At 63.1% G+C, this 12,249-nt stretch overlaps 1 protein-coding gene across 1 annotated transcript; it reads right to left on the bottom strand.

Moving 5' to 3' along the window:
• Nucleotides 1-2,024: 2,024 nt before the first annotated feature.
• Nucleotides 2,025-11,819, bottom strand: FSCN1 (fascin actin-bundling protein 1). The gene is made up of 5 exons (XM_004440871.3): nucleotides 10,886-11,819; nucleotides 4,451-4,607; nucleotides 4,217-4,338; nucleotides 3,807-3,974; nucleotides 2,025-3,326 (listed from the first exon to the last, which is right to left on the bottom strand). Exons 1-5 carry the CDS (start codon nucleotides 11,715-11,717, stop codon nucleotides 3,124-3,126), a joined length of 1,482 nt encoding a protein of 493 aa, XP_004440928.2. The 5' UTR covers nucleotides 11,718-11,819; the 3' UTR covers nucleotides 2,025-3,123.
• Between the last annotated feature and the right edge of the window lie 430 nt (nucleotides 11,820-12,249).

Genomic DNA, 12,249 nt, shown 5'->3' with positions numbered 1-12,249 from the left:
CACAGACTTTTGCACATCCGTGCATGTATTCAGGTGTGCACATGCCCATGAATGTACACAAGCCCATGTGTGCGCAGGGTCACCTGTGACGGGCCACACCCTTGTGAATGGGAATGGCTGAGGAAGCCAGCTGCACCGTTGCTCTGGAATCCCAGCCCTGGAGGCCCCAGAGCCAGTTCTAACAGGAGGGACCTGAAGGTCTGAAAAGACCTGGAAATGGGGTGCCCTGGTGCTCAGGAAGGAGTCTGGTGGTCCTCAAGGGGCTCCACGTGCTCCACGGGAGAGTCTACCTCCTTCGGAAGATGCCCGATGGGCCTGAAGAACCCGCGGCCTCGCTAGCTCAAACCCACGCTTCCTCTGGGACCCAACGAGACTCTGCCCCAGCTCCTGCCTGGCTTCCTCCCACCCGGCCTTTGCTTCTGCGGTTCCCTCCACTCGGCACCCTTCCTGTCCCTTGTCCTGGGCTAGGTCCTCCTCCTCCTCCGCTAGGTGCGAGCGCCTCCCCCATCAGACTGTGCGCCTCCTCCGCCGCCGGAAACCCGCAGCCCAGGGAATGCGCAGCCACGTGGTAGGCGCCCATTTTTGCAGAATGAATGAATTCAGAATCAGGCCTGGCTCGGAGTGATGCGGAAAGGGGACCCTGGGGTCATTCCAGGACAGGTCATTCATGTTCCGTGGGTGGGGCTGGGTTGCTCCCCCCCCCCCCCGGCACCGCAGGGAACTACTTAGCCCCGTAGGACCTACAACTGCCCGACTGGAGACTCCCGCCCTGAACCCCTTCCAGTGCGTCCCCACCCCCCGCGATCTGGAAGACCTTGGCTCCGAAGGATGCATCTGTTCCTTCCACGTCATTGACACTTTTCTGGCTTCCAGCCTGGCTTTAAAGGGAGTGGGGGTTCGACCGCCAGGACCCCGCTGGGGCCCCAACGTCCCTTTGTAGCCTCCATCTGCCCTTGCCAGTCTCGAGTCTCCCGCCCCGAAGGACCACCAATCACAGCGCAGGCCTCCCAGTTTCCTCATCGGCAGCCAATCAGCGCTTTGGGCAGCGAGATAGGGACGCAGCAGCTCCGGTCCCACTGTCCCAAGGACATCGTGGTGCCCCCGCTGCCCCCGAGACGCCCGCATCGTCCAAGTCGATCCTCAACCACCGCCTGCTACTGGACACCCACGTGGCACCCTGTTCCACCCACAAGGCTGTGCCTTGTTGCTCTGAACCTCAGTCTCCTCCTCCGTAAGACGGGAACAGCGCTACACCTAGGGATGCTCTGGGATTAAATGAGATACCAGAAGGGCCTAGCCCGGGTGCCTGTGGCCCGGAGTCCCTGCAGCCGGCCACGTGGGGTACGCCAGGGGCAGAGAACACAGGTTGGGCTCAGAACTCAGTTCCTTCCTTGAGGCTGGGAACTTCCTCAGCTTCCTGTCTGCCAGGTGGAGAAGTGCCTCCCCCTCCCAGAGCTGGGCCTGCGGGTGTAGGCGCCCACCCTGGGCTCCAAGGGTGGTCTGTCCAGCTGACTCCTTCCTGGACCTGGGCCTGTCCTCAGAGAGCTACCCCAGGGGGACCTGTGCCCAGTTTGGGGGTGTGGATGGATGCACTCAAGGCTTCTTGCAGTATAGGAAGAGGGCAAGCCCAAAGCCCCCTACCTACAAGTTCTAGTCAAGGTGCACCTGCCAAGACAGGAGGAGGAAGTCCGCTCTACCAGTTTGTACTGCCTGGATCTCTACCCCCTACACATGCAGGCAAGCAGTACCTGGCCCTTCCAAGGGCACCCCTGCTCCAGGCCTCACCGACACGGGAAGCAGGATATCCACGAACCACGAATGCAGCCACCTCCCCACCACGGAGCTCCCACTATGTGCTTGGGACACCAGGGGCCCCCGGCAGCCCTTTGGGGTGAATGAGTCCACCCCCTTGAGGGCCCTCCTCCCTCCTGGAGGTGTCCAGGCTGCTGAGACCACCCGTCGGAGCCCAGGGCCCACCCTCCACGCCTGCCTTCTCCCCAGGACACAAACCGGCCGCCTTGGGCTGCAGACTTGCGTTATTTTATTTTGCTCTTTCCAGTCTGAAGCTACTATCATGGGCGTTTAGTTATACAAACGACACTTACAAAAAATAAAAGACCAAGACACCCAGAGTGAGATGCATGGCGGAGACAAACTGGCAGTAGGGGGAGCTGGCGGGGGCAGGGCTGGGAGCCGGGGGCCGGGGTCTTCCGGCTGAGGGTGACACCCGGCTTCATCCCACCCAAGACCCAAGGAGGCCAGTCAGGAGTCCAGTCAGACAAGGAGCACCGATCACACCAGGGGCTCTGGCTGAGGCGGTGAGGGGCCCAGCACCACCAGGGGAGACACAGGCCTGGGGCTGGGGACTGAGGGAGCCAGTGAGAGCACCCTGGGGAGGCGAGGGCAGGTTCTTAATTCAGGGAGGCAGCAGCCTGACCCACAACTATTGGGTAGAGAGCACACCGAGACCCGGAGATGCCATCTGGAGACACGCCCCCCTCCCCCCGCCCCTGAAAGACCCCTTGAAGACCACTCACGCTACAACCAGGCTTGCCTGGGGCACCTCCAGCAATAACGTTTCGTTAAGAAAAAATACTGATTTGGTCATTTTCTGCTTCCAGTCAGGCCAGGGTGAGAGAGAGAGGAGCAGGGCCCCGGACCACAGCGGGATGTGCTGTGGGCAGGCCGGCTCCGGGCTCCATGCAAAGGGTGCAGGCGGTGGGCACACTCCAGGTTCAGCCCCACCCTGTGCAGCCTCCCTCCCGATGCAGGGATGGTGTGCCAGGGGGCACCGACAGGATGGGGGCAAGGGCTTGGCTCCTGGGAAGTGGGGGGAGGCTCTTGGGAGGGGGCAGGAGGAGATTCCAGTTACACACCCCCATGCCCAGAGGCTTGGGCAGGCCTTGCAGCCCCCCCACTTCTCCTTGGCCACTTTGGGGAAATAAGGCTCAGAGCTGTCTGAGGTCAGAAGAGGTGCCGGCCTCGCCCATGGCAGAGAAGAGAGGACAGAGGGATCTGAAATCCCCCCAAGGACCAGGCTGCAGCCGCTGCCCCACCCGGAGAAGCCCGCCTGGAAGAGAGGGTTAGCAGGAGGGGCGGGGCGGGGCGGGGCAGGCGGCGGGCCTAGTACTCCCACAGCGTGGCGGGGTCGATGGTCTCCGCGCAGGCCTTCAGGACCCCTGCGTGGTCCCCCTTCAGGTAGCGCCCGCCCACCTTGATGGCCACCTTGTTGTAGTCGCAGAATTCAAAGAAGAAGTCCACGGGGGTGTCACTGCTGCTGGTAACGGAGGAGTCGCTGCCCACCATCCAGTACTTGCCCGTGGAGTCTGGGGGGCAAGAGCCTGTCAGGCCCTGCCCTGGGCCCCCGCTCCCCACCCAGCAATCATGGCTTCCAGAACGGTGTCGGGGAATGGGGTCCGTTATAGCCACCCAGGCCTCCCACCCATGCTGGACAGCGCCCCCCATCCCCCTGGTTTTGGTCCCATAACTCAGGTGTGTGGTACTTCCCCTGCCAACCCCTTCTGGAACCCTGTCTCCCTCTCTGCCCGCCTCCCCTAGCCCCTTCTCTAGCTATCTGGCGTGGGCGGGGAATTCTCCCTCACGTACAGATAAGAGGGGAAGGTATTGCTCCCAACCCAGAGCCCTTGGTGGCCACAGGATGTCTGTCCCCATGGGGACTGGAATGGCCTGAGCTGAGTCACAAAGTGGCCAGACTGAGCAGGATTAGGGGTTCGCTCTCCGCACCCCAATGCTGGACGCCCGGGCCCAGGGGGCCCCACTTGGCAGCTGCCCTCGGGGGAACCTGCCTTTGATGTTGTAGGCGCCGTCATTGAACTCGAGCTGGAAGACGTCGTAGTTGGAGCGATTGGCGTCCAGGGTGCCCGTCACCTTGCGGCAGCCGATGAAGCCATGCTCCCCGCGGAACACAATGATGGGGCGGTTGATCAGCTTCATGAGGAAGAGCTCCGAGTCTCCTGTCCCAGGAGTGGGGAGGGGCTGTGAGCCTCATGGGGGTGGGGCTGGGATACCCAGGGTATCCCAAAGAGGGAGAGCAGGAGCCCGGGGTCACACAGCACACCAGCCCTAGGGTGACTGGGCATGGCCAGTTTCAGGGGATGCCCAGCACAAGGTGGCCTCAGGTGGGGTTGGTGACTGACCACGGCATGGACGGACCCTCCAGGGAACCAGGACTCGGGGTGGGCCCACAGGTGGCTACCTGCTGTCTCCACCGAGGCGGCCAGCTGCCCGTTCTTCTTGGCCGTCACAAACTTGCCATTGGAGGCACGCAGTGTGATCCGCCGGTCACGCCACTCGATGTCAAAGTAGCAGCTGGCGTTCCTGAGGGTGGTGGACAGGGTCAGGCGGGACCACCCCAGGCCCCAGGCCCCATGGCCCCCAGGAAGGGCTGCCGGGGCAGGTGAGGGCAGTGGGAGGCGGCGCAGGCACTCACTTGGTGGAGGCGGTGGACTGCACGCCCCCCGTGGCCGTCAGCGTCCAGTACTTGCCCGTGTGGGTGCGGAAGGCGCATTTTTTGGTGTCGCGGTCGATCTCCAGCTGGAAAGTCTCCTGGTCGGTCTCTTCGTCCTGATTGGCCGACAGGTCCATCCCTGCAGGGAGAGCCTCCAGCTGGTACCGGGACCCCACACCCCCGGTTCTGGCCAACCCCCCTCGGCCTCCAGGTCAGAGAGAGGAACCCAGGACCCCAGGCAGGGCAGCAAGGGACCACGGCCGGCTATGTCCATTCTCACATCACTCTCTCTGATCACAGAAGCAACACCTTCCAACAAACCAACTGCAAAGACATTCCAGAACCAATCGGGAGAATCTTAACGTGGCCCGGGATAGGCATTAAGGATTAATTATTGTTAATCATGCTGTGGTGATGTAAGAAAATGGCCCCATTTTTTAGAGATACCGACAGAAATATTTTGAGATGAAATGCCCTGATGTCAGGGATTTGCTTTAAATACAACCAAGAACAACGAAGAAGGAACAGATGGAGCTAGTGTGGCAGAGTATCATACCTGGGGGGCCCATTATATCCTGCCCACTTCTGTACACTTGTCAAGTTAAAACACAACAGCACCCGTTCCTTTCAGGAATTGAAGAAAACTCATAAAAGCATCAAAATGAAGTCCCACACGCCCCCCAAGCCCACCGCACCCAGACCACCACCGTGCCCAGCAGGGACTCACCCTCCTGCCTTTTCTCCTGCGTCCTTTGCCTCTAAGCATGTGCAGGCTAGAGACCTTGATTGCAAACGTCTGCCCAACATCTCTACCTGTTTCCACGTCCCTAAAGCCTCTGACGGGACCAGGGCTGGTTTCCCAGCTTGGGCTCCCAGGCACTGCAGCCCAGGTGCTAACCTTTGTGGCCACACTGTTTTGCACCTCCATGTCACTCCTCCAGCTAAAACCTGGAAGTGGGATCTTTGGTCCCAATGACAAATCCACATTCCCTGGCGCCCTGGGCTCTAGGAACCGCAGCAGGGACATCCACCCAGCTCTGTGCCAGCCGCCCGGGCTCAGGCCGTTTGGGCCTCGAGGACTTTATGAAGCCAGGACCACAGTGGTGGGTGACAGGCAACCCTTTGGATGAGGAGGTGGAGACTAGGGGGTGTGGAGCCAGTGTCTGAGCCACCTCCCAGGCCCTCCCCAGGGCCTCTCCTTAGATCCATCACCACTTGGGGGCCTGAAGGTGTGTCAGCCCCAGCTTAATCCAATCACATGTCCTACATCAGGGCCACAGGGTGGGGACCTTCACCCCTACTTCACAAGGAGGGAGACTGAGGCAGAGCGGCGGTGTGTCCTTGCCCAAGGTCACCCAGAGAGAAAGTAAGGGGTCCTGATGGCTCTCAGGAGGGGAGGTGGGCAGACTCAGGCCTCTTGCCACGCCCTTTCCCCCAAGGCTCCCTCCTCTGTGGACTGGTGGATGTGGCCTCTGTGGGTCACCCAGGGTCCTGAACCAGACCCTCTCGGAACCCCTGGGCCCCCTCACCCAGATGTCAGGGATCTGGCTGACCGCCCGGGACCTGGGGGTGAGCTGGACCCACCGTCACGCCCCAGTAAAGCACTGGGTGCAGATGGAGGTCAGCAGGGGCTGGGCCTGCTGGGCCCCGAAGCCACCGCCTGGATTGGGACCAAACTAAGGCTGCGTCCGGGAGCACAACTTGCAGCTGGGGTCCCTCCTCACTCAGACCTGACCCAGCAAACCGCAGACCTGCCCCACCCCCACTGCTGCAGAGCCACCCCCCCCCCCCCCGGCTCTGCAGAAATGGGCCCCCAGGGCCCCCGCCTGCTGGCCACAGGGCACCACCTGCCCAATGTGTGGTGAGCAGGCTGATGGGAAGGAAGGGAACAAACAAGAGGAACAGCCCCTCCGGGCACACCCCAGCAGCAGAAAAGACAGAGGCGGCTCCCCAGAAAGAGGGGCAAAGGGGGCAGAGAATTGATGTCAAATCTCTCGCACAGCCTCGTCCTGGGATTCAGATGGCTCGTCCTAATACAGCCTTGCAGACAAACAAGGCGCTTACCAGCCTGCCTGAGATCACACAGCCTTGCAAATAAAGGCGTTTACCACCCTGCCTAAGAACAAATGCAGGAAGCCCCTCAGTGAGACTTCTGGTTACTGAGAGCTTCTCTGGGGCAGCCCCTGTGCTGCGTGTGGGTGTGGACACACAGGTGGACACACATCTGCTCGAACCCTCCCAGCAGCCCCATGGAATTATCACTAACACCCTCTTCCCACAGAGGAACAAAGGGAGGCTCGTAGTGGTCATTACTTGCCCAGGGCCACACAACCGCCACCATCTGCTCAGTTCCTCAGACCTCACCAGCCTGGCTGTGTCCAGTCCTGGAACTGGTTTGATGAAAAGGCCTACGCCAGCCAGTAAGGGACCCAAAGCGGGGCCAGGCACCTTGGGCAAGTGCCTTCCCCTTACTCAGCCTCAGTTTCCCTCTCTGCCTGTTGAAAGGGCCCGGTCCCTCCATTCTGCCAGGAGATTTCAAAGGATTTAGAGGCCTGGTGCCAAGCAGACACCGGGTCTTCAGAGGCCAACAGGAAGGGGTGGGGGTAAGGGAGCTGTCCCCTGACACCATCCAGCAGAGCCCCTCCCGGCTCCAAGGCCCTGCCCACACGGGAAAGGCCCTTCTTGGCCTTGGAGGCTCTAATCAGAGCTGGGTTACTATGGGAACAGGGTTTTCTTTGGGATCTTTCTTTTCATCAACAACAGCACAGAAAACGTGAGTCACAGCCCTGCAGGAGCCCTGGGGAGGCAGGAGATGCGGGGGCTCAACGGCTCCCACGGGCACATCTCCCGCCTCCCTCCAGAGACCCTGGTGAGACCCCCAGGCCCCCACCCGTCCCCCTCCATCATGGCCTTCCCCGTCTACAGTCTCTGAGTCATTCTTACCTCTCCCTGACTAATGCCCTCCACGGTCCCCAGCCCCCTCAGTCCTTAGCAGTTCCCAAATCCCCCTGCTTTGTTCAAAAGAGGCATTCCCCACCACCCCCATTCAGTTTAGAGGAGGGGAGCTTGGAAGCGTCTGTGGCCTCCCCTCCCCTCCCCTTTCCAGTCAGCTCTTGCCACTACCTGACCACTTCAAATCCCTTCTCCATCCTTGCACAAGCCCTTCCCTGAGCCTGGAATGCCGTGCCTCACTGGGAGAACTCTTATACATCCCGCAAAGCCCAACTTGATCAGCCCTTTCTCAGCCAGCCAGCCTCACCTTTGAGTGGCTGGGACAGAGCACTTCCTGAGTGTGCAGTCCCCAGGGTGCAGCTGGCCAGATGCAAGGAGGCTGTGAGGCCAGGTGGGAAATGTGGGTCAGGGCCTCGCTGGAGCCCAGGGTAGGTGAGGCGTCCAAGGAGCATGAAGTGCTGCTCACTCAGTGGCCCCACCCTCCTCCATCGCTGCCCAAGCCGTGTCCTCACCTGTGATGTAGTCACAGCTGCACTACCTCCCAGGACCTGGAACAGACGCACGCCATCTGCCTCGTCACATCAGCTCTCAGGCACCAGGACCCACTCCCTGGTGGCCAACCCTGCCTCTAATGGTGGCTGTGAAGCCCTCTTCCCAGAAATAAAGCCTGGCTGAAAGAATTTGCCCAGGGCAGCCCTGGGCCACCCTTTTACAGATGAGGAAACTGAGGCAGGAGAGAGGCTGCAGCTTCAGCATGGAGCACCCCACCCCTACCAGGCCCGGCCTCTGCAGGCCTGTGGGGATGATTCACATCCCGCAGCCGGCTAAGCCCACGATCCTCCTCCTTCCCGGCTGGAGTTTCCCCACATGTGTCAGAAGCACAGGCGCCGCCTCCTTGCCACGCAGGCCTGTCCAAAATGGCCTCTGCAGACACGCCCCCCTCCCATGCTGGCTCGGGGTCCTGTGGTCATCCTCCATCCCACCAGCAACACTCAGGGTCAGCTGACATGAGAACAAGATGAGGATTCCAAGATCTGAGGTCAACAGAGCCCCCATCTCGGCCCCCACAGTCCCCTCCCCCAGTTCTACAACTCTTTAAACTCCTAGATGAGCCCACACCTCTCTTGGCCCAATTTCCAGCTCCTCCTGCCCCATCAGCCTGAATCACATCGTGACAGCCCAGCAAGCTGTACCAGAGACGAGAGGGCATCTGCCCAGGCTCGCACGTGGCTGCCAAGAACACCCCCAGGCTCTTTCTGCACTTTCTTGGCCCCAATGGCTAGGGCCAGGACCACCTGCCCCTGCCGCATCTTCCCCAGGGAAGGTGCTGGACACAGCCCAGCAAGCACAGAGCATGCGTGCATTGATGAGCACCCAAGACAGGTCCTGCGACCCTGCTGGCTGCTCCGGTCCCATCTACCAACCTCACAAGCTTTCTCCCAGCCACACTGGGCTTTCTGCTCCTTCCTGCCTTGGGGCCTTTGCACAAGCTGTGCCCTGTGCCTGCAACACCTGTCCACACACCTGACACATGCTATCTCTATTCGTCCTTCAGGTCAGCTCAAGTATCCTCAAAAAAGACTCCCTCATCTAATCTGGGACCCTGATGTACTTCCTGGACCACCAGGCCTTTGTTTGGGATGTCGATCATGTCCCAACTAGAACATGAGCCCCAACAGGGAAGGATCCAGGACATGCCCATCTGTCCACCACTCAGGTCTCAGCCTGTCTCACTTGGCCGGAAGAGGTGGGGAGTCCTGCCCCACCCAGTGCTGTGTGAAGTGGGAAAGCCTCCACAGTGCCCTGGAGGCTGGGAGGCATCAGAGGATTGAGCCCATTCTGGAGTCAAACAGACCCAGTTCTGCATGCTGCTTACTGGCTGTGTGACCTTGGGCACATCGCTTCACCTCTCTGGGTCTAAACCTGCCCCTCTGTAGGACGGAAGTGACAACACCCACCTCAGTCAGCAAACTCAGGCACAAAACTGCCATTACCCCACTTGGGGCCTCCAACCCCACTGCCAAGGAGGTGTGCCCCCCTCCGCAGACCCCAGTCAGGAGGATGGCCATCAGGAGGAAGGCCTCCCTCCATGGGAGGGGACCATTGACTGGGCTCCCATCCAGTTTTTTCAGAGGCTGGGGTCCAACTTCCTATCCAAGGGAGCAAGACCCCCGCAGGTCCTCCACTGGGGCCTCTGGCAGCAAAGAATTAACTGCTTTCGCCAACGGAGCAGCAGGGCGCCAGAAGGAAGAGAAGCCGCCGAGGAGAGGAAACCAAGAAGGGGAAGAGGGGGGCTCACTTCTGGCGCGCAGGCCGGTAGGAAATGGCCAGGCCAGCGGGAGGCCCCGAGAGAGGATGCAGCGAGTTGCAGCCAATTGTTCCAGGCGGGAGGGAGCCTCGGAAGTGGCTTCACGTAAGGGTGGGGGGCTGCTCGAGGGAGCCGGGCTGGGTCTCCAGGCCCGCGCTAGGCCGCCCTCGGACGCCCGCAGAGCAGAGCGCACTGGCCCCGAGACGCGCGGCGGGCGCTGGGCGGGGTGCCTGGCGGGCCTCCATCCGCGCCACGCCGTCCCGGGGCCGAGGCGCGAGGAGGGAGGCCGCCTCCTGGGGAGGCTCCGGACCGGGGCACTGGGCCCGGGGGTGGCGCGGGGGAGTTCTTAGCAAGGAGCACCCACAGCAAGCAGATCCCCTCCCCCGCCCCGCCGCATCTGGTTTTCCCATCTGCAAAGACCGAGCAGGACAAAGGGGGAGAGGGAGGGCCCTGTCGAGGAGCCCGCCCCCCTGCTCACAAAGGCCGCGGCCTCGAGCGCGGGGCAGACGCGGGAGGAGAGACTGGGGGTAAAGAGCAGACACTCGGGGCGCCCCCGCCAGCAGAGACCGACCCCTCCCGGCAGCGAGAGGGGGTGGAGAAAGGCCTGGAGGGCGGGGAGGTGGAAGCGCATCCCGCGGAGATCAAACGCTCCCCCATCCGGCCCGCGAAAGGCGGCCCGCAGGGGGTGGGGGCGCGCCCTGCGCCTGTGGCGACCCTCGCCTCCGCCCTTGAGCTAAAGGCCCGCTGACTGGGGGAGGGGCACAAGGAAATCCGCGCGAGAGGCGTCCCTCAAAGGCTGGGCCCCCGGATCCAAAGGATCAGCGCGCGTGGGGAGGGCCCAGACTAGGCTGGGGGTTCGGAGGGTAGCACATAAGGCGACGCCATCCGGGGTCTGGAGAGCCCCAACCCCAAGGCAGGATGGGGGTTGTGCCGCGGCGCCCAAGGATGGTCCAAGCCCCACCCCCGCCCCCTCCTCCCGGCCCGAGCGCACGTCCCTCGGCGGGGCGGAACGGCCTGCGCGCCTAGCGGGGGCGCACCGGGCGTCGCTCGGGATTGCAGCGGCGCCGCGGGCGAGAAAGAGCGCGAGGCTGGAGGAACGGGGGTGGGGTGCGCTTTGGGCACCGACCGGAGAGGCGGGGGCCGGCATCCCCACTCACCCTGGCGCGTGGACACGTTCCTCTCGTTGGCCGCCTGCAGCACGACCTGGGCGCAGCTCTGCTCCAGGGCGAAGAGCTCGTCCTTGCCCACCTTGGTGGCCTTGCCCGCCTTGAGTGTGCCGCTGGGCCCCGACGGCGCCAGGTAGCGGCCTTCGAAGTCGCGGAAGGCCACCTTGCCGGAGCGAAATTCGAGCGTGTAGCCGGTGGCGGGCTCGGGGCACGCCACTAGGCGCCCGTCGTGGCGCAGGAAGCGGTGGTCGGCCGTCTGCACGCTGTAGCGCTGATCCTGGAAGGCCAGCGTGATGAGCGAGTCGACCCCCCAGGGCACGTCGCGGTCCACGGCGATCTCGTCGGCCGGCCGCGCGCTCAGGTGCGCGTAGCGCTTGCGGGTCAGGCTGTAGATGTTGACCTGCGGGTGCATGGCGATGTGCACGCTCCACTTCTCGGCCGGCGACACGGTCTGCGCGAAGCACGACAGGCGGTCCTCAGTGCCGCCGAAGTAGCGCCGGTGCGCCTCGGACTGCAGCGACCAGCGGCCGTCGTCGTGCGCCACGATGAGGAAGCGACAGTCGGTGCCGGGCACCTCGCGCTCGCAGGTCACGTTGCCGTCCTTGTCGGCCGCGAGGTAGCGGCCCAGGTGGCTGCGCAGGCACACGGCCGCGCTGCCCGCCTCGTCGGGCGGCTGCTCCAGCGTCCAGATCTGCTTCTTCTTCAGGCTGCTGGCCGACGCGTTCACCTTGAACCCGAACGCCTCGGCCGTCAGGTACTTGTTGCTGCAGTTGATGAGGCCGAACTGGATCTGCACCGCCTCGGCCGTGCCGTTGGCGGTCATGGTGGCGGCGAGCGGGAGGCCCCGGCGCAGCCCCGGCGGTCGGTGGCGGTCCCCGCTGCGGCGCTCTGCTCCTTTGTTCCCGGCAGCGGCCCGCGCGCACCCTCCGCAGCGCTCCACAAAGCCGGCCCGCGGCGCCCGCGCCCCTTTATAGGCGGGGTGACGTCAGCGCCGCGTGGCCCCGCCCCCGGCCCGCTCCGCCCTGGCTCCAGGGGGAAGGGGCGCGGGGCCGCCGGCGAGCGCGGGGGCGCGGGCGGCGTCTTGGGCGAGCGGGGTCCCCGGCTTCTCCCCGGCTGGCCTCTGCAGCCCCCGGCCCCTAGTACGGGGCCCCACTCTCGCAGCGCCGCAGTGCCTGAACATTCAGCCAGATCCCAGAACCCTCTGAGACCCCCCAGGCCTAGCGAGGAAGAAGGACGAGCCAAGTTTGAGGTTGTGACAGAGACGGGGAAGACAACAGAGCATATGGATACTGGGCGGAGGCTGCTCCGAGGAGGTGGCCTTGGAGCAGAGCCTTGAAGGAGCCGAGAGGGGCCCC

Source organism: Ceratotherium simum, chromosome 26 (assembly GCF_057802395.1).
Source record: "Ceratotherium simum simum isolate JZ-2026a chromosome 26, ASM5780239v1, whole genome shotgun sequence".
Taxonomy (NCBI): Eukaryota; Metazoa; Chordata; class Mammalia; order Perissodactyla; family Rhinocerotidae; genus Ceratotherium; species Ceratotherium simum.
Note: the sequence above shows the minus strand (reverse complement) of the source record. Positions and strands in the feature narration are given on the sequence as shown.